Below are 26,236 nucleotides of genomic sequence, written 5' to 3' on the forward strand. Positions count from 1 at the left end.
CAAAATTTTAAGTACATAGACTAAATCTCAAAATCTAATAAAATATAAGGATTTGCGACATATTTTCTTTTACTTCCTCTTATGCTCAAGTGATGAAGATAAAAGGGTTGATAAGGTGTCTCTTTCCTTCATCTTTGACTATTTAGTAGAAAAAGAAAAGCAAACAAAAGGCATTCATAAAGTGAAAAATAAGAATCTTTAAAAAGTTTGATTACAAAATTTCATCCATTGTTTTGAAACTTATTTATGAAACATGTATAATTTATGGGTAAGAAACATATTCTCGTTTCTTGAGGATGATGTATTTTGTATATTATCAACAATATTTAATTGAACCCAGATAGATCATTAAATTGGAGGGAAATTGGAATTTAGAATTTCATTATGGACTAGATTGGAATGGAAATGAAATATGAAGGATTAAATGTAAAATTAGACCTTTGTTTTAATATTATGTTGGAGGACTTTTTGGGTTAATAAACCATGAGAAATGGGAAATCATATATTAACTTTAAACTTAATTTTATGAATGAATTGTGGTGAGGAGGTAAAATGGACGTCATATTAGAATTTGTGATTAATGGAAATTAGATTAAAGTGAGGTTTAATTCCAACCATTAAATTGCCATTAACTTTGTTAGAAGTAACATTAGCCACTAGATTAGGTTAGTGGAATAACATGGAGAAAGCAATATGAAAATGAAAGGAAGAATAAGGAACTTTCTCACGATCTCATGCATATAGCTGGTTCAAGTGGAGTAAAATGTGTCAAAAACATGTGGTGGCAATAGGTTAGATTGACATGTAGTCCACAATGCATGTATGAGAACGATGGTGTAAGGGGGAAGTTGTAATAAACTATTTTATGCATTTACATTCACATGACAAGAGAGAGGATAGAGTGACAACAAGCATTTTAGAAGACCCTTCTTTTATCATTTGACCAAGAGGAAATTGTACAGAAAAACTTGTCATCCCATCCTTTCCTTGCATCAATCTATTAGGTTTTCATGATACCATAGATAGACCTCACCAACTATGTCACTGGAAGATTATTACTCATCAAAGGAAGTGTTGATTTGAAGGAGAATGCGAAGGAGAAGCTAGGTTTTAAAGTTGAGGTGTTAAAGTGGTGAAGGGTGAGAAAGTATGGTTAAGTTGCATTCATGTTTAAAGATATGTATTAGAATTATATTACATGTTATCTGCTTTATGAAATGTGATTGATTTGTGTTATTATATGTGTTTTGTGAAGATAAAATGTGTTAGAGTTGCGTGACTTAAATTTCTGTTAAAATAAAATATAACTGGCAATATAGAAGATTTACGAGCTGCGGAACTTATATAGAAGTTTACTTCCTTTATTTGATATTTGATTAGAATAAGGTGTTTAACCTTATTGCATTACTTTTATTAAACTTTGATCCTGTAATTTTTTCCCGAAAGGGTTTTTATATAAAATTATGTATGTTCTATTTTTTTTTTTACGATTTAATGTCATTATAGACCTTCAATTTTTACAAGGGATGTGGTGGAACCAAGGGTAAAGAGAAATCAATATTTATTAATCAAGTCCTTTCATCAGCCTACTTGTTAATTTAGATCTAATGTCAACCGTGTTTAATACACTTAAATCAAATTGTGAAAACGCACACACTATTACATGGATAACTTGGATCTAATAAATTAAAAATAAAATTTAGAAGGAATTTTTAATATGTTATATCGAAGTTGTCTATATAATAAGTACAAACCTGTTAATAATCCAAGTCATATTTAAATTAATATTTAATGCCCAAATTGATTAAGCTGGCCGAAGGACTTAATTGACAGAATATTAATATTTCGAGTATTTAATTAAAATATTTTAAAATTAAAGAAGCAATAGAATAAACACTATTAAATTATAATCTTAAACTGGAATGGAAATCCTAAAATTAATAAAAACCTATTTGAGCTGTGCAGCCAAAAAGAATTTTCAATTTCAATTTCAATTTTCAATTTTGTTTTACAGTCAACTAAAAGCTGAGCTAATACTGATTACAGTCTCGCCATTTTCCATTAAAAGAAAATTAAAATTAAAAAGTAAAGCCGTCCTGTCAAATTTTTTTCTCTAATTAGTAATTTTCAAGACGAAGATGATGATGATGATGATGATGATAAGCTACAACGCTTTGTTTTCACTTATTAACTCATTCTCGATTTTATCGATTTTTTACAGCTTTTAATTTACTCTACATTGTAGAAATTTCCCGATCAGGTATTTGATTCGTTTCAAATTTTTTTTTGAATTTTTAGCTATTGTGTTTTTGTTGATTAGTTTATGAATCGCACCCGTCGTAGATTAAAATGGAGATGGTGATTTTAGACAAAGAGGATGCGGTTGATTGGGTTTATAGAGGTGAAGGAGCTGCTAATCTTGTTCTCGCTTACACTGGATCATCTCCCTCATTTGTAAGTAATTTTGAATTTTATTCAAAAAATTTGATATTGGAAATGTTAGTATCATGTTTGCTTATTTTATTTTTGGTTTGGGATTTTGTTGATATAATGATGAAAAAAGATTGGGAAAGTGATGAGAATACAAAAGTCACAACGTAAGGGGAAAAGTAGAGTGAACGAAAATGAAGTTCTAACAGCGCATGAACGGCTTCTTTGGCGAGAATATAAGGAGCTAATGGTGTGGCCAAACAGAGAGATTGTACAGCAGCTTTATGTCAAGCATGTAATGAGCCCATTGTTAGGACCACAACATGTCGATGCCGGGGTATTGTCAAATAGATATATGTACTACTTATCATAATTCTGATTTCAGTTTTTATGAGCTTTTTATAATTTGCATATTGATTGATACTTAATGTGTTTGGTTCTGAGCTTGCCAGATGCGTGTTCGTGTAACTAAGGAATTCCTCTTGTCAGTTGAGAAGAATGTGACTTGTCGTCGGCCTGCTTGTCGAATTGATTCATCACAGGTTGATGTGAATCGTGATTCTGTTCTGATCATATCGGATCATTCAGTCTTTATGAATGGTAAATTTCAATCTTTTCCTTATAAATTTTGATGCTTTGTCTCATGTTTTTAGAAATGTTAAGGGAGGATATATTTTTTTCTCACTCTTACAGACAGTGGAAAATAGGACTTCTTAATCTTGTTCAGCTAAGTTTAGTTAGATGGGTTCATAGCTACCTTCCAATCTAGAATGCTGGTGCCAAAATATTTTCCTGATAGAGTTTGATGGCAAGGAAAGGACTAGGAACTAGCTGTCTATATGTTTTCTATATGGAATTTTGTACATCTAAAATTACTTTGAGCAAAGTAGCCAGATGAAGATTCTTTTTTCTTAATGTGATTTTTTTAACTAGATTGGTAAATGGTAACTTGTACCTGCGCAATGTGTTTATGTGCGAAAATCCAACAGTTTGAGAAGAGCTTATAGACATGTATGTGGTCTTCCTCAATTTCATTTTCCTAGAACTTAGCTCTGATGTCAAATGCAAGTACTTGAATATAACCAAATATGAAACTGGGTTCCATTAAAAAATAATATTTAAGTTATGCAATATGGCAAAGCCTTCATTAGGATTTCATATCATTGCACTTTCTTTATTTCAGGTTCTGTTAAAGGTGGACCATGTATAACAGTTGAGATAAAGGTGGATACCTTTTTATGTCTTTTTTCCCTCAACATCTGTGTTATCAACTACGTTTGTGTCTGTTATGCATTTTCATTCGCTCTACTAAAGTTTTACTTTCCATTTGTTTCGGTGAAGTAGCCCAAATGTGGATTTCTCCCAATTTCAAGATTCATAGCTGAAGAAAATGCTGTTAAAAGAACTCTAAGTCGATTTAAAATGCACCAAGAACTGAAGTTGCATAATCAAGAGGTAACTTTTGTTTCTTTATATTTTATCGTTTACTTAGTTATTTAATTATTAATTTGTGTGTGTGCTAAGTCACTATTATGTCCACATGCAAGAGAAGAGTGCCTATTCTGGCCCCTTTCTTCCCCTGATATCTAATATGGTCATTTTTTGTTAATATTTATGTTTATTCTCACTTCCTTAATTTTTCTGACATTTCAAAAATATTTACAGATTTCAGAATATAGTGAATATAATCCACTGGATTTGTTCTCTGGATCGCTAGACAGGATATGCAAGGCTATTGAAGCTCTATACGCCACCCCTCAGAATAATTTCCGTGTATTTCTGAATGGCTCTATCGTATTCGGGGGCTTGGGTGGTGGTGCAGGCAGTACTACTGTTCTGGTCGGTGAGGCCTTTGAAGATTCACTCAAGGATGTCATTAAGGCAGATGATGGCATGTGCAAAACTAGCTTTATACAGCTTGTTTCTGAGACAGTTTACAGTTCGGGAGTATTAGATCAACTTCTTGAAGTTCAGAAGCTCGATGCTTATGACATTGAAGGGGCAATTCATGCATATTATAACATAATTTCTCAACCTTGTATGGTTTGTAGAGAACTGAGTAAAGACAAATTATCAAACCGTCATACTTCTTTGCACTCCATTCCTTTGGAAGAAAGCTTGAAGATTGTGAAGGATTATTTGATATCTGCTACTGTAAAGGACTGTAGTTTGATGATTAGTTTTAGACCAATGGTTGATGGAGATGTGCTATCTGAATCTTCTCACAGTACTGTATATCTAGGATCAACTAAGCAAGTTTTTGAGTACAAGGTAGACTTTCTTGCCATTCTCAGTTGCATCTTCTGTCCATTATTAAAGCTAAAATATTTTATTTAGTATTTTCATGGCATTTGAAAAGGAATCTCTTGAAATGCTTTTTTTGATACGCTTTGGACTTCTTGTTCAAAACCGTTTGAGGTTCTAAAGTCAAAACCGTTTTATGGTTTGCAAATATATTTTTGCTGTGGATTTAGTAATTTTGCTCAATCTTTGTAACAAATCCAGAGAAACCATCATATAGCTCTCTGGTTTAATATAGTAAGGAAATTGTTTTGGGCTGAAATTGAAGTCCTTTATCACAAGGTTTGCTACTTTCTTCTCGTGTTACTGTATATCTTATCTAAGTTGCAAATTTCTAGGTGTATTTCATTGATCTGGATTTGAAACCTTTGAAGAAAATGGAGGACTATTACAAGTTAGATAAGAAGATTGTCAACTGTTATTGTCAGATGGCAAAAACTGAGCATAAAAGGTGATAAAGCTGCTAGAAGGGACACATATGAAGAAGTATTGACATAAACGATGTGCTTTAAAAGACATTTTCTTTTCCTGAAGATTTGTACTGGTAAGTGCAATTAGTTCTTATATGTTTCGTAGAAGTAAAGTTAGTGAATATGAGAATTACTTGGGCTCAAGTTCTTCCTTCACCTCATTTTGCAACTTTTGGATTTCCCTTTGAGAAACTAATTTATTGCTGTATATTTTGCTTAGAGATTTATTCTTGTTTATTTTATTATTATTATTTTCTTTCTTCTTGTGTGGAAATGAAATGGTCCTCTACTTTCACAGCAGTTGCGTATTGATTTATGGTCAGATTTGCCTATGAGAGGGGCTACTTGGTTGGAATGCTTGTCCAATTTGTTGTATAACGCCCAGCATAACATGGACTTTCTCGAAATCAGATATGCTATGCATAACTCTGAAATTTGCTATCCAGTTTGTCTTACTCTTACCATAGGGCTGATAATTTACCAGAAATGTTACTCCTATACTTTGTTCTTTCTAGCCTATAAATAATTTATCATTTTTTATAGAACTACACTATTTTTCAACCCTTGAAGGAAAATTCGTTTTTTACTGGGGTTTTGCTAGACCAGTTTGCCATTGAACTTTTCCTGTTTATATCGCTTCTGTTTTCAGTTTTGCTAGTATCATGTAGAAAGATGATTCTTCATGCTTGAAAGAGTTAATGCATTTGCACTCAAAACATTATGTAGTTGTAATGCTTACAATACGTGCATGTCATCTGGTTTCAGGAGTGTGGATTCATTCCATGACCAGCGGGAGCTTCACAAGAGAGAAAAAGAGAAAATGATACGACTGCAAGGGTTTGGGCTAACAGGGAAAATGATGATCAACTATCAACCACTTACCGCCATTATATCATGAGCCTGCACAGCCAATTAATTCATACAGCTGGATATTGAAATTACTGTTTTTACTGGAAGCTTTGATGGTATTTTATGGTGATGAAAATTGAAGTTATTAGCAGACTTTCTTAAATGCACTCTTCCTTTGAAGCTTATCAAAGCAGAATATTTTTTGTGAAAATCTAATTGTGAATGTTCTTTTTCCTTCTTAAACCTGATCAATTCATGTAATGCTTGCATGTGAAATAATTAGCATAATAAACTTCTTATAGAAAACAGCTTGAGTTATGATTGGAACAGATACTAAAAGCATGCCTAACAGGGGTGTGATTTTCGGTTTACATTAATGTGCATTTTCATTTTTCATCATGTTTCTTTCTGTAGAAGCTCTGCTGTGCTTTTGTTTTTGACTGATATCTTCTGTGCGTGGTTAACATGGTCCATGGTCTCCTCGGCCATAAGCCTGTAACTTAAAATGCATTTGATTTGAAGATATGACCTCTTCATGAAAAGCTCTACCATGTTTTGGGATATGTGCGAAATCAACATGGTAGATTGTTTAACTCTTGATTTGAAGTTTATGCTTACTGAAATTATTCACCTCTGGGTAGTCTATATTGGAATTTTGTAGACCTTTTGTCCAGACAGAAATGGAGATGCCAGGTCTAGAAAGCTTGGACGGTTGAGCGAGGTCCATTGTCGTCCTAGAGTTCTATGTCTGCAATTTCACACGTATTTCTGGCTTGCCAGGTATTTGTTCAATGCTTCAATGTTATTTTTATTTGTTATAGTTCAGTTGATTCCACACTTATGAGAAAGATATTTCAATTCTTGGGAGATCATTTCTTAGCTTTATCTGCTCTTATTGATTCGAGTAAAATCATATACTACCTAACTTGGCATTGTAGGTAACAACCACATGTTTTCATTTCTGCTAATGTTTGAGTAGGATAAACTGGGTAAAAGTATCATGGCGGCTCTTGTACTAGGAGTCAGATTGTATTTTGCCTCCTTTATTCAAAAAATGAGCAAATTAGTCATTGTACATTAGATCAAAGAGTAAACCGGTCCTTTTTGTTAAAAATTTTATCAATTTCTACTGTTAAAAAATAGCATGGTTGATAAAATAATGAAACAGTTATTTTGACATACAGGGTCTTATTTTTAACAATAAAAATGGATGGATTTTTTAACAGAAGGACCATTGTGCTCTGTAATCTAATGTATAGGGGCCAATTTGCCCATTTTTTGAGTAAAGGTAGCAAAATGCAATTTGACTCCTAGTACAAGGGCCTCCATGATACTTTTTCTGGATAAACTACTCCTAATTCAGGGAGCTAGATTCATTAGCTTAGAAACATTAAACTTTTGCATTAGTTGCCAAATGTCCATCTCTACCAAAGCCTATTATACTCGATAATCAGCTTTGTTTTTGATTGTTGTGAAGTCTTGCTTGTATGTAAATGTATATTTTAAAGTTGAAGGCTTGAGTGAAAAGGACCTAAATGAATGGTTTAAGTCTTTAAGTTTTGTCCTTTCAACTCCGAACCACCACCGAGTTTATCTACTAACTCATTCTACCATAGTCTCCTTAAGAGGAGGAATAAATGTGGATAACCATAGAGAACCTTGTTAAGTTGTACTTAAAAGCTCGAGTAATGCCAATGAGGCCTTGGCTTGTTGGTTAAGGCTGAGACGAGTCCTTGAGTACCTAGGTTCAAGTCCCATCAAGCACAATTGTGATGTGTGGGCCTTCGTCCCACCATGTGCATATGCCATGAGTGAGTTTGTCTACGAGTTTGATTCTACATTAATAGTTGGTCGGACATTATATCTATACAACTTGTATTGTATTTGTAATAGTGAAAAAAACGGAGACCCTGAGTCCTTGAGTACCCAGGTTTGAGTCCCATCATGCACAATTGCGATGTGGGATCATCCCACCATGTGTGTATGCCATGTGAGGGTTTAGTCCAGTTTTTTGTCTGTTATACTTTGTATTGATTTGATTCTACATTATAATTGGTCAGATATATATCTATACAACTTGTATTGTACTTGTGAAATCTAATGTATTTGTAATAGTGAGACAAACAAAAAACTCGAGTAATAGAGCTACTACATCCAAATTTCAGACAACACATGCATGATTCGTAAGGACGAGCAGAATCAATCATGGACTGGAAAGACGTTACGATTTTGAACTCAGGAAAAGACATGCCAGAGATGTTTTTGTATGTTATGGAGGATGATGATCTTTATAAATCTCACATATTCCAGATGTATTACTTCTTGTACGTTTAAAAGAAGCTCCATTTCTTTTTAGTAGCTGATAAGCATATATGGCTTGTTCTTAGTATTATCTTAAGCTGCCAATTCTTTCGACAAATTTTAGCATGTTTTAAGGTTACTTCTTTTATGGAAGGAAAATGAATGTAAGTTGATATGAATGATCGTTCTTTGGAATAAGAAATTGATAATTTTAATTTTTTTTTTTTATGGATCGGTTTAATTTGAGTTTTAAAAAATTAAGATAATTTTAGTTAAGTCAATTTCAAGTTTGAATAATTTCGATTTCAAAGTTTACAAGGTTAGGTCATTGCAAATTTGAATCATTTCGAGCTCAATCGCCTCAATGTCAAATCATTAAGAGTTAAATTATATTTTATTAAAAAAATAATCAAATTAATCTGTCTTTATATTAAGAGTTAAATTACATTTAATTTCTTTATTAAAAAAAAGTCCAATTAATCTCAAAGAGTAAATTTTATCCATTTTCAGCATTAAAAACAGCATTATAAATTGATAAAGCATAAACCAACAAGCTTAATCTAGCATATTACATCCCATTTTTCTTAAATGTATGTATCTATACATATATTTACATACTTCCCCCCTTACATATATGGTAGAAGATAACATATATATAACCGAACTGATTGCTTCGCTACCGTATGTTGCCACTGCCCAGCTGAGTTTATCGGCTTCCAACAATAATTCCTATTTACAATCGGAGTCGCCAATGGAACGACTGAGACATCAATAAGAACTTGTCAATGGTCTATTGACTGGAGCCAGAGACTGATATATGAAACACAATTAGACCTTAAAAGATTCAACCTAAATTGGGTTTATTAACACCACCTGTCACGTATATTTCTTCAAGTTCCTTTGAGCTCGAAACTGACCTAGCTTGTCTCTCAAGTCGGCTGTCGAAGAGTAACACAATGATAAATATGTTAAAAGAGACAAGCTACAATTGAATAGATAAGGGAAAGCGAGTGAGAGGATGTTACCGGCATCCTTGTAGCGTTCCTGATTGATAGCCTGGTTTAAGTCACAGACAATGTTGAACTCCTCTGTGTCGAGACAATGCTGACCACTTGGCCTGGAAATGTAAATTAAAGCATGTTACATTCTAACTGTTTGGAAACTGCAAGTGTAAGTGTGTTCTATTATCTCGATAAAAGAGCAAAAGCAATCTAACTGATCAAGTTCGGTGAATAATAAGCCGTCTGAAGCTGGGGACTGTGTTGACAGCTTCCCTGATTCGATTACGCGCATACCGTCACTGTATGCCAAGTACTTATTAACTTGTATAGGTACCTGCATAACACAAGCATTTGGTAAGAAAGAAAAAAGAAAGGGAATGGTAAAAGTACCATAGAAGCTCTTGTACTAGAAGTTAAATTGCATTTTTCCCCTCTTAAAAACGAGCAAATTAATCCCTATATATTTAGATCAAAGAGCAAATTAGTCCTTTCTATTAAAAATTCATCTATTTGTACTGTTAAAAACTGTTGTGTTTGATGGAATAACCAGACAATGTACGTCAGCGTGACAAACAGGGACTAATTTTTAACAGAAAAACCAATTTGCTCTTTGTTCTAACATATAGGGACTAATTTACCCATTTTTTGACTAGAGGGGGCAAAAAGAAACTATACTAAAAAATAACGCGTAACGAGTACCTTGCACCTCACGGCAATGTTGATGGCATCAGAAGGCCGAAGGTCAAAACAGACAGACTCTGTCTCATCACCGACCTGTAAGAACATCATCCAACATGAGTCGATGAAGACTATACAAGAATATCCCCAAGTTAAATGTCACACGAATGTGCTAATAGTGGAACCAGAAGTTCAACATTGAAGTACATGTATACCTTGGTCAGATAAAGCTGTGCAAAATAGGCCTCGTGTACTCTTTTAGTAACTCGAACAAGCTTTACCTGCAAAAACCCGACATAAACATCATGAATTCACAATCAGATCTCAAATGAATGAAGATAAGTCCGAATATGGTGGCGGAAATGAACTGTACCGTGTAGCCCATCTTGTCAATCATGTTCTTCACTACTTGATACATAGTAGGTCTAGCCTGGAAATGATAGTCAAAACATATGTTAGCATTCATATTCAATACAAAACCGATTCCAATCCTAACTTAATGGGAGAGAAAGCAATAACATACAATTTGGACATTACGTAATGCTGCCATGAGCAACGCACTCGGCATCTCCACTGAAATTGAAATCAAACGTCAACAATAAAAGCTAATAAACAGAGCCAAAAGATAGAAGGATCAAGTAAAATGATCACATACAAACAATGATCGGGAGAAGAAGACCGGTCCCATCTTCCATCTTCAGAACAATAGCAGGATGTGGTGCATAATCCGGAAGATGACCACCTTGAGGATTGTTATGGACACATCTTAAATGCTTACCATCCCTCATTTTGATCATAAATCCATTAGCTCCGCTCCTCACCTCAACTACATATGAAACAGACATACATATCATATCATATCAACAATTATCCACATACAAAAAACCGATTCTATATCTGAATTCATAGAACAACATATCAACAATTCTCTACATATAAAACCCGAATCTATATCGAATTCGAAGAACAACTTATCAACAATTCTCTACATACAAAACCCAAGTCTATATCGAATTCCATGACTGACAGCAGCAACAACAACACATCAACAATTCTCTACATATAAAACCCGAGTCCATATCGAATTCGAATACGACAATAACATCAAATACGAAGTAATTCATTAGCTTAAAAACCACATACCAGCTTCAACCACACTAGAATTAACATAATCTTCATTGTTTTCATTGAAATTCTCAGCCATACTTCCATTCCCATCGGAAGATGAACTAAAAATACACTGCACCGTGGTGTTAAACCTCCTCCGCCGTTTCAGGTGACCGGAAATGCCACGTGGCTTACCTTTTCCATCAACTATCCCTCTATATCCCCATATATCACTTTGATGCAATCTAGACCTCGGAAAAGGCCCATTAAACGGCAGCGTATAAACCCCAACTTGCTTGCTATCAACGGCGGGGCAAATCACCGGTCCTTGCAAACAAACCATCTTTCTTTTTGGTCCCTCTTTTAGAACCTACCCCACAATTTGAAACAAATAAAAATATCAAATATCAGATATTTTTTGTGTAAAGATCATATCTTTAAAGGGAAAAATAAAAACCCATCAAAGATCAACACTCAATTACAATAATTAAAGCATAAATTATTTTTTCAAATGAAAAAATTATAGATAAAAATCAAGACTCTTTAAGTGTTAGTATAGAGATGAAATTATCAAAAGGGTCGATTTTGATCAGCGATCAGAGCAAAGTTTTTAGAGAATTACGAATCTTTGGAAGTTGAAGGAAAGCTTGTGTTATGAAAGAAGCCTTTTTTGATGATCAAAATCAAAGAAAAACAAACGAAGGGAAAAAAGAAGGAAAATAAAAGAGAAAATCTAGAAAAATGGAAAGTAAGTAAATAAACCGACAGGTTAAGGATCAGACGAAGGAACGAGAGATAGGCAGAAGATAACAGATACTTTTCATAGAGGCTTGAAATTTTTTATTTCTATATTAGTCCCTGAATCTTGTGATTGTTCGTTTAAATTTTTTTCATTCGTGTTACTCCTTGAACTTGTCAATTGTTTCCATATTTAGGGACGAATCTAGAAATTTTTTAGTGAGGGTCAGAATAAAATTATAAATTTATGAGAAGTAAAAATATAATTTTATCATTTATTAATTTATGATTTCATTATTTTTAAAAAGATTAAATATTAATTTTTCATTTTTAGGAGTCAAAGTTCAATTTTACCATATATTAACTTAAAATTTCATTATTTAAGATGGATTAAATTAAATAATTTTCATTTTGGGGGGGGCAAGGCCTCTGCTTGTCCCCCTTAAATTCATCTCTACCCATACTGAGATTTGAATTTTATTTATCTAAGTTTAGAGATTAACTCGGACAAAAAAAAAAATTCAAGTCCCAGTGTGAACAACTGCTTACTTCATGTCTTAATATGAGAATAATTATCAAGTTTAGAGAATAACTTGGAAAAAAGAAAAATTTAAGTCCCAATGTAGGAATTAACGCCAAGTTCAACCCCAAAAATGGATTAACCCTAAATTATTATATAGATATAGCTATGATAATCTAATAAAGTTTTGGATTCGAGTTTTATATATATATATATATATATATATATATATATATATAATAGAGCTTTTCCTTTTATAAGATTATAGTTTATCTTGACTTTAGATTTAATCGAGATTCAATATGATTATTGTATATCAAAAGTTTAAAAAAATAAATATATTAATATTTTATTAAACTAATATATACTCTCTCTTTTTTTAATTTATTTCTTCTTTTATTTTAAAAAATTTAATCACTTTGGGTTAAAAATTAAAGTTCAATTCAGCACAATTTTAGTGGATTTTTGTTAAAATTAAATATGAGGCATTTTAATATTTGACGTCTTGATTTAAAAATTAAAATCCAATTAATTTCACACATTCAAATTTAATAAAGTTATTATTAATTGGACTTCAATTTTAAATCAAATAAGATAGAGGGATAAAATTTTTAGAGTTAAAAGTTACACGATTTATCTATTAATCATGTGGTCGAAGGTTCTATCATTGCTCATGAGAATAGAGTACATTTCATGGTCAACCATTTACCTCTTCGAGGAGCACCTGGGACGAGAGAATTAGTTACTGCTACAAATAGTGGATACTCTTGATTATGATAAAAAAGTATGGTTAAATTTTAAAAATTCGAAAGTAGAGGGTTTGAGAGTAAAATTAAACCATTAAAGAAGTATAAAGAAAATTTTAAGCTTACGTGATTGGAGGACTTGAGTTAGGGTCTCAGATATTGCATCACTAAAATTGGGACCAAAATTTAACTTTTTGACTTTAAGATGGCAAATTGCTTCATCATGAATAGTGTTCTCCAAATGTCACTATTTATATATATATTTTTTAAGCACTATTTATTTATATTTATTTTCTCTAAACATGCTTTGCCAACCTTTCAAGCTGGTCCATAGCCATAGGTTCAGCAATAATTTAGCTTTTGGTTGCGATCAATGAAAAATTGAATCTCATAATTTCGGCATGAATGTGAATAAACATTTTTTTTTCTCAGGATTCAGTAATTATATTGGATTTTTAAAATTAAATTGAGTTTGGTTGAATATTTAAATAGTGATAAAAATTTCAATAATATTTTTTATTTATAAGATTTAAACTCAAGATCTTACTTAAAATAGATCGAGCTTTAATTTAACTCAACAAGTGTTTATCAAAAAAATATTTTAAAATAAAATAATAGATTAAATATCACTTGATTAACACCCAAAAAATGCAAAAATATTTTCCTCTAATATTTTGTTAATGAACATGATTTACATAATAAAAAGAAAAGCAAAAAATATCTAGTAATATTTTGCTGTGTAAAAGAAAAGATATTTTAGTGGATGTTGATAGATTTATATTATTTAATTTTTCAAATAAAATTAAAGAAAAATTTAAAGGATTTTTTATACTAAATTAGAAGAAAATACGTGTTTAAATGTATTTGAATCTATGTTCGTTTAGTAATTGCAATAACAACGGTGCAAATTGAGGTAAGGCATAATCAGAAAAATTTAGAAAACTTATGGTACAACTCTGTGTGAGAAAAATTATATAATAAATATATTTATAAAAATATAATATACAAATAATTGAGGTTTGGTTCAAATTGTAAAGTTAATATATTAAAATCATGGTATTTTAAGATTAAATTTCATCATATACATTTTTTAAATTTTACATAAATTATAAAACGACAAAAATACTCTCATAATAATGTTTATTATTTATAAAATGAAAGAAATTTCTAATAATTTTTAATTAAATTGAGACCAGATTGATGAAAGCTTTCAATCATGATGGAACTTAAATTTAAGCATTAGGACTAACACAACCAATGCTACATGATGGAACTTAAATTTAAGCATTAGGACTAGCACAATCAATGCTTCAATTATGATCTATACTATATTCTAAAACCCAAATTAAATAATAATAATAAATTTTACGTATGAGAGATACACTTATATCAATGTAATATTTAATTGATTTTACACTTTTTATAATTTTTATACAACTAACAATATAATATTCTAATCGTCATATTTTATGCGCTATTTATATAGATCATGCACGTCAAGTTTGATATAAATTAAAAATTTAGAACTATTCATTTTATGTAAAATAAAAAACTTCCAATCTTTAAATATTTATTAATATAAATAATATTTCAAATTGATACGATAGAGATATTAGATCAATTCAAAATTTTACATTTATAACAAATACAAGTATATTGATAAATTTAACTGTTGAATTGTTAAAATATTAATCATATAAAAATTACGAAATAGTGTAAAACTCATTAAATTTTATACCAAGATAAGTGAATTATTCTTCATATATATATATATATATATTCTTATCATTTTCAAAGAAAAGAAATTAAAAGCATATATGAAACAAGTGAGAAGTAGGAAATTTGAATTTGGTAAAATAGATACTTTTGGTATGCAATATATAGGAGATCCTTTTGAAATTGATACTGCAACCATAAAATTAAAACAGTTCCAAATCATGATTTCTCAAACATGCATACTTGATCTAATCATTATAAAAAGTTTTAAAGCCATTTTCCATATAACTTCAAAATTAGCTCTTAAAAAAATATAATTGAGTTAGGGTATCTTTAAATGGATAGTGTGTATATTTGCAGTTAGTTTAAAAACAGTAATAACAATAAGATTAGATATTATAACGTAAGATAAAAATAAAGTTAAATGTACCGCACTGAAAATAAATGGCCATCCAAAGAATCCCTCAATCAATTAAACCACTAGTTTCAATTTTTATTTTTGTCATGATTTGTATTATTTTTAATTATATATCATCGATTAAATTGATGACTTCATCAACCAATTCAATTTGATTTTGACATGATTGATTTTTAAATGATTTTTGTTGTTCATAAAATAAGATATTTAAGTTTTACAAAAAAGAAATATATGATGATAAATTAAGTTTAGTGTTTTTTTGGTGAATTATAATAACGGGGTAAAACTCGAATAACAAATACAATTAGTGCGACTCAAATCTAGGCCACACCTAAAACGATGAATATCATTCTGAATATAATATTTATAAATTAATTTTTTAGTTTTTAAAATCATATAATATTATATAAATTGAACAAAAAGAATTAGATAATCTTAACATCCACTCTAGCCGTCTTATTTCCAACCGATAACGATGCCGGCGGTCGAAAATATCTTAGATTTCAGATGAGCGCCACGTGCATACTGTTTTTCTCATACGAACCGGATAAGGCAACTCATCATACTCGCAAAAATGAAAATATCTAACTGGCAGCCTTTGCTTCAAAATATCTCACAATTCATATAATGTCAAATCATTCCATTGTATACTAAAATATTTTTATTTTATTATAATTATATAAGATTTGAGTTTTTTTCTAAATTTAAAGTCCGATCATATATTTGAGAGAATTTACAATTTAGATAAATATTTTATGTTTAAAAATGAGCTCGAATCTCATTTAAAATATAATTTGAATTTAAATTCTAATATTAATATCAAAGTTTAGAGTTTTTAAGTTGATAGAATGCTTAGAAATAAGCATAACTCATCCCAACCCTTGAATAGGAGGATAAACGCTCTCCAGCATACTCAAACTTACGTCCTCTTAGACTAGCAACAATATCAATACTAACCAAATTAAGACTTAATTGGTGATTTGAGTGAAATTTTAAAATAGCATATATGATGCACCAACTTTCTTCTAATTATAATTATTTTTGGATCTAATTATAATCTTAACACAATATACAATGGATTCCTTATGAGTTGTTTTAATCAATATAAAAAAATATTATTCTTCTAGTTTTTAATGTATTCTATTGAAACGTATTTTTAATTTAATGATTGAATAATTTTCTAAAAATTAAAGGACGAAATTGAAAAAATTCATTTTAAATGACAAATAAAAATACCCTAAAAATTAATTGACCAACTAAATAGTTTACCTTTTCAATTAAAGATTTTATTTAATAGATATCAAATTTTTGTCCGTGTAAATTTTGTAGCTTTTACATTTTAATTTTGTTCATGATTATTAGGACTTTTTTCTTTTAAATTTGATATGATGTTTCTTTTAGATTTTTGCAAGTACTGAACCAAAAACATTGTTGGGTCCTAAAACACACCTTAACCCCAACTCCCAAAACAGCCCAAATCACAAAAAACAACGTAGACCCTCAATCAATAATGATTAGGGGAAAGTGATTGTTGTCTGGACTATATCGGTTAGTTCAACAAGTTAAATTGAGAATCGGATGGAATATTGATTCGAACTAAGATATTAAATTAATTAATTTAAAAATTGGTACAGATTAATTGGATAGGATTAAAAACCGATCAAACCAGATTTTTATTTTTATTTTTTAAACAAATTTAATGAATTATTTAATCGAGTTGTTTTTAGGAATGTACGGAGTGATAATTCTTTTAATTTTGTTTTTCGGCTGCGGAAGGGAGTTTGGAGGTGTAATTATAATATGGGATTGGGGTGGTTTTCATGTAGATAATTATCCCATTTTTAAGAGACGCGATGTTGTGGATGGTAAGTGGTTAGGTGACTAGTACAGTAAGAAACTAGAGTGAAAGGAGTAGTGGCGTGGGGTTGGTGAATGGATCAAGGGTGTTCAATATCTTCATCGAGGAATGGATGCTGGTGGAGTTCTTCTGATGGGAATGAAGTTCACTAGGTTGGGCCAAACATTCAGAGGAGTAGAAGGGATTGGTTTTTACTGGTAGTATAATGGCTGGTTCGTGTCAAGGTCTTTGTTTAGTAAGGTTGAATATGGTGCTGTGGGGAGTTTTCAAGTTCCGTGGATCGGTTTGGTGTCAAAATATACGGAGGTCCTGATTACAAGAAGACGAATCCAAATCTGCATTTTTTCATAAAACATGTATTTTGTTTGAGGGGCATTGAGAAATGGAAAAAAGTGGCTTGTGCTTTGTTATTTGTATAGATTGTGGCTACAAGACCGGATATGGCTGAGCTAATAGCTAATATAACAGCTTTGGCGCTGTTTAGTGGTATGATTAGCAGGTGAAAGTCCCGCTAGTTAATTAATCTAGTTTGTGTGTTGCTTTGAAGTGGTAGTTGGAAAGAAATGATAAACCGTGGATATTGCGGAATCCTTGGTTGATGCTCTGGCAAAAGCAGGATAAGGAGTCCTTTGTTTTTTTAAAGTCTGGAGGTGATTATTGTTTGCTGCGTACATTAGTTTTTGTTTGAATGGATGTTGATTGTTTCAGGTTGAGTGTTTTTTAGAGTGAAAGATTACTCTTAGGAGTTTTTCTATCCTTTCGGTCTTTGAGAGAGGTTGGTATTTTCCATCGTCTTTCTTTCTTTGTTTTTTATATCGACTGAGAAAAAAAAAAATTAATCGAACTGGTCGGACCGCATGACCGGCAACTTGATTGGTTCAACCACTAATTTAGTTCTAAAAACCTTTCAAAAAATGAAAAATTAAGGAGGAGAAAAAAATCTACTTGTAAAAATAGTGAGATTGATTTTAATGAGATTAAAAATAGTAATGATGATGAAATTAATTATCATAGCAGTGAAATTAAACACCATACATGAGAGAATAAAATCACTAATTCGCGATGTATTTAGATTCAAATACAACTGCAAGAAAAATGCGAGAATAAAAATTTACTATTAAAGACAATCACATATAAGACAAATAATAATTAGAAAACATAGATTAATATTGTCAAATGAATGGCCTAGTCAATCTATTCAGTGTTGGAAAAAATATGGACATCACATATATAATAAGAATAATTACATGTTATTTTTTTATTATCATAAGATGTTAGTCCAAATTAAAAGTGATCTAATTTGATTTTATGTTTATTGGGCTTAAGTTATTAAATAAAGTACGAGTCAAATATGTGTAGATCCTCTAGTAACTATTTCCTATTCGGAGATGGATTGATTATAAATTAAGGTCAATATGCAAAAGTTGTATATTAGAGTTATGGTTCTCAAATTACACATATGTAATTCTCCAGATATCCTATCTTCATAAAAGAGAGAGTCACATTCTCTAAATTACTTGTGCGCTAATTTAGAATATCAAAACCACAAGATTCAAAGATTTCAAGAAATTGATGGATTTAGGTATGCTTCTACATCTAGTTTTTGTTATTGGTGATTCGACATTATAGATCCTGCTTTACAGTTTTAAGTTTTATATCAGAGTTTTACGATTCTAACAAATGGCATCCAAACCTTCTCATGTCCAATCTTTGAGGACGAATTGATTTTCTATTATGCTTTACAGTTTTATGAATTTAAAATATTGATTTAGTATTCCTATTAATAAAAGTTTTGTTTCTTGATATTTGATTAAAAATATCTTCATGCGATTGAGTTGTTAATTAAAAATCCTTAAGTTCTTTATTTCTGGAAAATTGCATAAATTAGCTTGAACTTTATTATTATTATTATTATTTTAAATGCTCATAAAGTTGCTAAAAACATTGGGGCTAATATGCTAATGTTGCTAAAACATTGGGGCCAATATGCTAATTCTGTTTTTTAATGGATATGAGTTTTTTTTTATTATTCTTTTTATCAATTTTGTTTGATGATGTGAATATTTGGATTTGTTTATATATTTGGTTTTTAGGAAAAGGGACAAAGTTAATATGAAACGTGGGAATCTTTTTAGTTGGATGTTCTTTAAGTGTTGATTCCTTTGATTAGATGTTAAATCAGTCTTATGTTTTTTAGTAAGGCTTAATTTATTGATTGAAGTATATTTATTTTTTCACTTTAGTTTTTAAATTTTTTTCTCAATTTAATATTTGAAGTATCAATTATTTCTCAATTAATATCTAAAGTATGTTTCATTATATTTTTAAGTCTATTTTTACCGATGTTAAAAAATATTTAACAATCAATCACAAAGTACCACATGGTGGCTTTATGTAAAAAATAAATATTTTCTTTTATTATATGTACGTACACATTAAAAATACAAATAATGGAAATAATTATATTAAAATTTAGAAATATATATAAAATCTAGAAAAATATATAAATTATAAAACTAATTTTTAAAAAATACAATAATTGGGATGAAATTATATAAATTAATAATATTATTACAAAAAATGTAAAAAAATTTGCAAAAAACATTAATTTTTAGATTACGGAAACGCATAAGATTCCCTATATTTTAATAGTGAGAAGTCTAAAGTATATTCAAGTTTGTACGCATTCAGATATTGCGTACATTGTTGGGATGTTGTGTAAATATTTGAGCAATTTGGGTATGGATCGTTGGAAATCAACCAAACGATTTATACATTTTCTTCAAAAAATATTACATGCTCACATATTGGAGGTCTGATGAATTAGAGATCGTAAGATGTACAGAATCTGATTTTATGGTATCTTCAAGCAAGTAGTGGTGTTTTATTGGTGTGCAAATAAGTCGATGAGACCATGGTCTCTTCAAGCAACTTTCGCAGGTAATGAAAGAGACATTGAGAAGGTAGGAAATGTTGCTTTTTCGATGGCAGAAAAGAATGGAAACAAAATGGCATATTCCTTGGAGATTGTAGGTATAAATCGTGAGGAAATGTTTAAAGCTTGGTGGTGAGCTATTGCTTTGATGTAAATGTAGGTCTATTAGTGATTGAATGTGTTTTCTTTTGGAATGTTGTAATGTTAAACTTTTGAATCCTGTTCTGTTTTTTTTTTTTACAACAGAACATATCGAGTGAAGCACACACAAAAAAAAAGAAAAGAATATGATTTTATGGAATATGGATGCAAAATTTTGCTACTAAGGTGCAAATTGTGAGAACAAATTGTAGTCCTTTATTCCAATAACTGTAGGAGCACATTAAAGTTTAAGCACATATACTTTAAATTCCTGGTTGTCAAAGTAAGAGTTTAGAGTGGTCAGGTGTCTATAAAGAATATTGAAACAAACTCCATGATTGTGGATCTGCTTACTAAGGGGCTACCACCCAAGGTTTTTATGAGCACGCTACTCATATTGGTCTAATGTCATTTCAGGATATTCAATTTTAGTGAGAGTTTGTAATTTTAAACTTTTTTATGAGTTATTTTATACAAAAATAAGACTTATTTATTTTATTCACACTCTAATTTTGGTAAAATTTGATCTCGCTAAGGTTAAGGAGGACCAATTGAAAATATATATGTTTAGATCACATTGCATGCAATTTCTATGCTACACATCCATACTTGATCTACGTCATTTGGTTGTATTAATATACATGATCAGAGATAGATTTAGTTACGATATATGTAACGAAAGTCGTCTTGGTTCTATATTGACATAATTAATGGACAAGATTGTTTAGAATACCTTTTAGATATAATAGTAAAATTTTGATCTCATAAGATTATATAATGGCATGTAATGATAGAGCAATTATTATATATATGTGGCTCAAGTAGGAGATTGTTGGAAAAAACATGGACATCACATATATAATAAGAATAATTACATGTTATTATTTACTATTATAAAATATTAGCCCAAATTAAAATTAATCTAATTTTGTTAATGCTTATTGTACTTTAGTTATTAAATAAAGTATGAGTCAAATATGTATAGATACTCTAATAACTAATTTCTGATTGATGGGAGCTGATTAGAAATTAAGGCTAATGTGCAAAAGTTTTATATTAGGGTTATGATCCCCAAATTACACATACTTAACTTTTTTGACATCTCATCTTTAGAAAAGAGAGAGCCACCTCTTCTAATTTAGAATATCGAAATCATAAGATTCTAAGATTTCAAGAAATAGATGAATTCAAGTATATTTCTGCATCTAATTTTTGTTCTTAACGGTCTGACATTACAGATCCTAATTTACAATTTTATATTAGAGTTTTACAGTCCTAACATTGGATACACAAAATTCACTACTATATTGTTATACAAACATGAGTTTGAATTGAAATTTATCTTGAAAGTTGTGTGGTATTGTTTCACTGATTTAAACAGTTAAAAATGTTTTTCAAAGTACAAACTATATAACTTTAAAACCTAAATTTTAAAAAAAATTACAAGAATTAATATTGTTAATGGATTGAGCATGACCCATCTTGGAGATTTTGTACTTATAAGATTTGATCAAAAATTTTCATTTAAAATTAAAGTAGATTTAAAATTAAGGTAGGTTTGTTGATTGATTCTTAGTTTAATTGGCATCGACATTGTTATCAATATAAGAAGTATGTTAAAACGTATTTATTTTCTTATTTAAAAATTGAAAAAGAAATATCGGTAATTTTAAATATTGTATAAAAAAAAAAAGTAAGCTTTTATGAATTATCCCTCCTAGCTAGTAAAGTCGGCATATGGGCTTACAAAAATAAATTAGTATTTTATCATCTATCCCAAGGTTTTAATGTCTCTTAATTGTTCGTTAAATTCCTCTACTAAAGTTGGGCGGTGGCCAAAAGCTACCACTGCTGCCGCCTCCGCCGTTGTCGGTGGTCAAATAAGACATGCATGACAATGGTACTAGACATAGACCTCGGCTTTTAAGATCTTGCCTTGTTTCTTCTTCGTTTCCCATCTCCATCATTGAACCCTATAAACATGATCATTACAAACATTTTCAAGGTAAGAAAATAAGGCATTCCAAAGGGCTATTTTCCTTTGGCAATTAGATTGAATTTTTTTTTTCTCTTACCCCATGTTTGGATCTAGATGTTCTATTACGAGACGACTTCATATATGGAACACTTAATGTCTGCAAAAAAAATATATATTTTTCACTGAATTCTTACAAAATTATTTATAATCGAATAATACTGAATTTCTTACAAAATTCTCTTAGTTCATGGAAAGTTAACTTTAATGGTTTTTTTTTTCTTTTTCATTTTTATGTTGTTCCAAAAGATAAAAAGAAAACTATAAAAACTAGAGAATATGAGAATCCAAAGAAACAAAACTTCCATGTGGTTAAAGCTAATAGCTATACAGCTCCTACATTACAACTCTTATGGGATTGTTGTTAAAAAAAACAATGGTGAAAAGACTTGGTATATAAGAGTAACACAAAATATAGGGTTAATTACACTAGATGCTCCAAATTATGAATCAAATTTTAAATTGTCCAAATTTTAAAATGTTCTAATTAAATTCTCAAAATATCGTATAAACCAAAGTCTTTTTATCATCCAATTACTAGCTTAGACATTAAATGTCAACTCGAATATGATGTTGAGCATATTTTGAACTCATGGATCAAATTTTAACGTATATGATTGCATAGGCATCTTGGATCTAATGAGTTAATAAATGGCATTCATAAATTTTAATGATACTATTTTTTTCTTTAAAAAACACGTTAGATACAAAGTTTTCATATATTAGGTATATAAATTTAATTCACGTGTTCTAAACATGCTCCATGTCATATTCAAGTTAGAATTTAATTCCCAAGTTACAAACTAGGTGAACAAAAAGACTTTATTGATACAATGTTGATATATTTATTTTTGGTATAACCAAAAGTATCTTTCATATCCATTTTTATGGTTTATGAAAACTAATCCTTTCAAGGTTTGTGACTGCCTCTCCTAATAATATTGTCTCTAGGATACAAATCTAAATTCTCTTCTTAGAAGTGTATTGTCTCTTACCTCTATACTCAACATTTATTAATTACAATATTGATATTCAAGACTCAAATAAATTTTTTTTTAAAATTTGGAATCAATTTATAATCCTTTAGATAAAACATCTAATAAATGAACCCTTGGGAGAAACCTTATTTTGTTTGCTATACTAGAGTTATTAGGGGCTACAACTTCAAAATATACTATTCAGCCGTCAAAATATTAATATTACATCATCAAGTTTTTTTTGTCAGTCCAGCTGCTAATTTAGGTGCTAAATATGAACTCAAATATGATCTCAAACATTGAATATATTTAAAACATGTGAGGATCAAATTTTAACGCATGTACCTATTGCATAGGAATCTTAAAAAAATAGTCCTAATAAATTTGAATGATACTATCTTTTTCCTTTAAAAACATTTTAGATATAAATTGGTTCATACATTAGGTACAAACGTATTTAAAATTGAATTCATCCATTTTGATTTGCTCTACATCGTATCTGAACTAGAACTTAACTCCCAAGCTAATGACTAAATAACAAAAGTGACTTGATTGATACAATATTGATAATGATTTGGAGACTTTGGAGTTAATTTAATTAACCCTATATATAAATCATCTAATTAAAGAACACTATGGAGAAACCCTAGTTTTGTTTGCTAGACTAGAGTGATTAGGGTTTAATTTAAAGTATCAATTAGTTGAGGCTAGCTTAGCTTTGCACCCATAACAGTCCAATAGGGGCATGGGTCTCTTTTTGAGGAAATATTTTAATAAATATGTTATAGAATATTTATTATTAAAAAAATATATGAAAGATTCAAGGAGAATGTTTGGGAAAATGGGAGTACCTCAACTTGATTCTGAAGGAATTTGATGTATCCAATAGCCTCCATTAGTACGGACGCTGTATCTGTCTGTTATAAATTTCCCACACCACAATTTTAACATAATAGAAGGACTAAAACTATAATTAGAACTTAATTAGTAATTAATCTTTTAAGCACCCAAAAATTTTTACCTTGCCATAGGGAGCAACCAAATGTTGGAGAGCTGCAATTCTATCTCCCAATTTCTCTTTCCTAACCTGATTTGATGCAAAAAGGCAAATGATTAGCCAATAAATTTATAAAATTATAAGTTAATATAATTATAAAATTACATTTTTAACTCTTCAAAAATTTATGATTCATATCTGACCGTCATAAGCAATTTTCTGGCTTCCATTATGCATGGTCTCACCTTAAAGGGAGGACATGCACGTGACTCCAAACGAGATTTCTTGGTTGCTGTTGATGCCTTTGCTTCCTTTAATATATTGCCTGATCTTTTTGCCTCTAGTGTTTCAGTGTTGAAGGAAGATGATATCTTTGAAATCCAAAGAGTAAAAAAAAAAAAAAAAATTCATGAAAAAGCAATTTCAATAAAGAACAATAACAACAATAATAAAAAGGTCTTCAACTTTATCAAAAGTATTTGATTAAATCATATATTCATGCTTATCATTATATCTGTAATCAAGATTTGTTCAACTATACCTACAAAAAAAATTGCATGAAGTGATTGCTTAAGAGCAAGAGCACTTACTTTACTAGGGCTATTATTACAAGCTAGCCTTTGATTAGACAACTGAAATTGTTGGTGAGAATGACCAAAAGAAGCAAGATTAAGATGGTGATCATCTGAAGAATAATGCTTAAAGCTACTGTTTTTGGTAAGTCTTGAAGGGCTTAAGAGATCAAAGGCTTCCATGGAACTAGCTTGGTTCAAGTTTGAAATGTTTATACTAGGGTATATATGGCTGAAACTCCCTTTAGTAGGTAAAGGAGGTAAATTATGGGTATTGGGGTAAAATTCAGAGCTTTGTGATAACATTGGGAAACTAGAAGATACTGTTTTGAGCATTAGTTTGTGCTGAGACGGGTTGTTGAAGGTTCCTTCATGGTTAGTCCATGGTTGCAACAGAGCTCCATTATTATTGAACTCACTGGTATTACTGCAAAAAAAAAAAAAAAAGGTTAATTAAGAAGCTTAATTAAAAAGAAATAAATGGAGGGGAGGGGACTTACAAAGTATTAGTAGGGGTCCAAGAATGGGGACTGCTTGAAACTCCATACCAAGGTAAAGAAGATGAAGAAGACCCAACGAGAAGCTGATTATAATGGTGAAGCTGATGTTGATGATGGACATTTTCAGATTCCATGATTAAAGGCTTGAAAATCCCAAGGTTGAGTAATTAAAAGAAAATATACTCAAACAAAAGAGCTTTGTTGAATTCTCAGCTATAATCAAAGGAACACACATGAGGTGACACCCGCATATTTGGTTTTCTTCAAAAGAACGATGAATAATCCATTCTCCTTACCTTTATCACTATCTCTCTCTAACTTTAATTATTTGATTTTCTTTTTTCTTTTTTTTTTCAGGCTAACTAACTCTTTTTGCAGCTATGACTGAATGCTTTTATTGCAGTACTACTCGCTGCAATTACAAAGCAGGAAGATGATTAATACTTCCTCTACACTGCCTTTGATCTCAAGACTTTTAAAGACCCTCTTATGTGTGTGTTTATATATATATGTATATAGCTTCTATTCTTAACTATTTATAAATCAGCAATAGACTCGGGCAAATTCTGGAGAGGTCGGAATTAAGTTGTATATTTTTATAATTTTTAAAGGATTAAATCAACTTTTTTCATTTTTGGGTGTTAAAGTATAAATTTACTGTATATTAATTTAAATTTTATAAATTATAAATGGCTAAAAGTTAAATTTCTATTTTACGGGATGTGACCCCTACTAGCCTCTACCCGGACTCTAAAATATTTTTATGTATAGGGTTAATCAAGGATGAAGTCAGAAATTTTATTTAGAGGTGTCGAGATAAAGTTTTAAAATTAAGGCGTTGAAATTAAAAATATATATTCTAAAAGAGCTTAGATCATATAATTAATTTTTAAGAGAAGTCAAAATTATAAAATTTTCCATTTGTTTAAATAATTAAAGTGAACTA

The 26,236-nt window shown here is 30.3% G+C and overlaps 3 protein-coding genes across 6 annotated transcripts; 1 reads left to right on the forward strand and 2 right to left on the reverse strand.

The window, feature by feature from the left end:
- Positions 1 to 1,925: 1,925 nt before the first annotated feature.
- Positions 1,926 to 8,566, forward strand: LOC108458232 (inositol-pentakisphosphate 2-kinase-like). Its single transcript, XM_017757545.2, has 10 exons — positions 1,926 to 2,260; positions 2,344 to 2,454; positions 2,564 to 2,767; positions 2,883 to 3,030; positions 3,614 to 3,654; positions 3,775 to 3,885; positions 4,096 to 4,701; positions 5,070 to 5,275; positions 5,967 to 6,830; positions 8,216 to 8,566. The coding sequence occupies exons 2-8, from the start codon at positions 2,350 to 2,352 to the stop codon at positions 5,184 to 5,186; spliced, it is 1,332 nt and encodes a 443-aa protein (XP_017613034.1). The 5' UTR covers positions 1,926 to 2,260; positions 2,344 to 2,349; the 3' UTR covers positions 5,187 to 5,275; positions 5,967 to 6,830; positions 8,216 to 8,566.
- A 261-nt stretch (positions 8,567 to 8,827) lies between these two features.
- Positions 8,828 to 12,036, reverse strand: LOC108458261 (bifunctional nuclease 1-like). Of its 2 annotated transcripts, none has more exons than XM_017757587.2 (11): positions 11,904 to 12,036; positions 11,174 to 11,507; positions 10,686 to 10,856; positions 10,554 to 10,603; positions 10,404 to 10,460; positions 10,246 to 10,311; positions 10,052 to 10,126; positions 9,568 to 9,686; positions 9,377 to 9,468; positions 9,225 to 9,289; positions 8,828 to 9,111 (listed from the first exon to the last, which is right to left on the reverse strand). In XM_017757587.2, the coding sequence occupies exons 2-10, from the start codon at positions 11,478 to 11,480 to the stop codon at positions 9,228 to 9,230; spliced, it is 999 nt and encodes a 332-aa protein (XP_017613076.1). In that variant the 5' UTR covers positions 11,481 to 11,507; positions 11,904 to 12,036; the 3' UTR covers positions 8,828 to 9,111; positions 9,225 to 9,227. The 2 variants fall into 2 exon arrangements, with proteins under 2 accessions (XP_017613076.1, XP_017613075.1); XM_017757586.2 differs by having other exon boundaries at positions 11,760 to 11,954.
- Positions 12,037 to 21,821: 9,785 nt separating this feature from the next.
- Positions 21,822 to 25,818, reverse strand: LOC108459485 (transcription factor bHLH110-like). 3 transcript variants are annotated; one of them, XM_017758860.2, is made up of 7 exons: positions 25,291 to 25,818; positions 24,809 to 25,217; positions 24,464 to 24,589; positions 24,243 to 24,308; positions 24,073 to 24,138; positions 22,285 to 22,344; positions 21,822 to 22,182 (listed from the first exon to the last, which is right to left on the reverse strand). In XM_017758860.2, the coding sequence occupies exons 1-7, from the start codon at positions 25,422 to 25,424 to the stop codon at positions 22,015 to 22,017; spliced, it is 1,029 nt and encodes a 342-aa protein (XP_017614349.1). In that variant the 5' UTR covers positions 25,425 to 25,818; the 3' UTR covers positions 21,822 to 22,014. The 3 variants fall into 3 exon arrangements, with proteins under 3 accessions (XP_017614349.1, XP_017614348.1, XP_017614350.1); XM_017758859.2 differs by having other exon boundaries at positions 24,422 to 24,589; XM_017758861.2 differs by lacking the exon at positions 22,285 to 22,344 and having other exon boundaries at positions 24,422 to 24,589.
- Between the last annotated feature and the right edge of the window lie 418 nt (positions 25,819 to 26,236).

Source organism: Gossypium arboreum, chromosome 6, assembly GCF_025698485.1.
Source record: "Gossypium arboreum isolate Shixiya-1 chromosome 6, ASM2569848v2, whole genome shotgun sequence".
NCBI lineage: Eukaryota > Viridiplantae > Streptophyta > Magnoliopsida > Malvales > Malvaceae > Gossypium > Gossypium arboreum.

Coding starts and splice junctions, on each gene's coding strand:
- LOC108458232 (XM_017757545.2), top strand. CDS start 2,350: ATGGAGATGGTGATTTTAGACAAAGAGGATGCGGTTGATTGGGTTTAT. Junction 3,886..4,095: donor TGAAGTTGCATAATCAAGAG/GTAACTTTTGTT, acceptor AAATATTTACAG/ATTTCAGAATATAGTGAATA. Junction 4,702..5,069: donor AGCAAGTTTTTGAGTACAAG/GTAGACTTTCTT, acceptor GCAAATTTCTAG/GTGTATTTCATTGATCTGGA.
- LOC108458261 (XM_017757587.2), bottom strand. CDS start 11,480: ATGGTTTGTTTGCAAGGACCGGTGATTTGCCCCGCCGTTGATAGCAAG. Junction 10,312..10,403: donor TTGACAAGATGGGCTACACG/GTACAGTTCATT, acceptor GGGTTTTTGCAG/GTAAAGCTTGTTCGAGTTAC. Junction 9,687..10,051: donor ACATTGCCGTGAGGTGCAAG/GTACTCGTTACG, acceptor TGTGTTATGCAG/GTACCTATACAAGTTAATAA.
- LOC108459485 (XM_017758859.2), bottom strand. CDS start 25,424: ATGGAATCTGAAAATGTCCATCATCAACATCAGCTTCACCATTATAAT. Junction 24,309..24,421: donor CCAGAAAATTGCTTATGACG/GTCAGATATGAA, acceptor GCATCAAATCAG/GTTAGGAAAGAGAAATTGGG. Junction 22,345..24,072: donor TCCTTCAGAATCAAGTTGAG/GTACTCCCATTT, acceptor TTTTTTTTGCAG/ACATTAAGTGTTCCATATAT.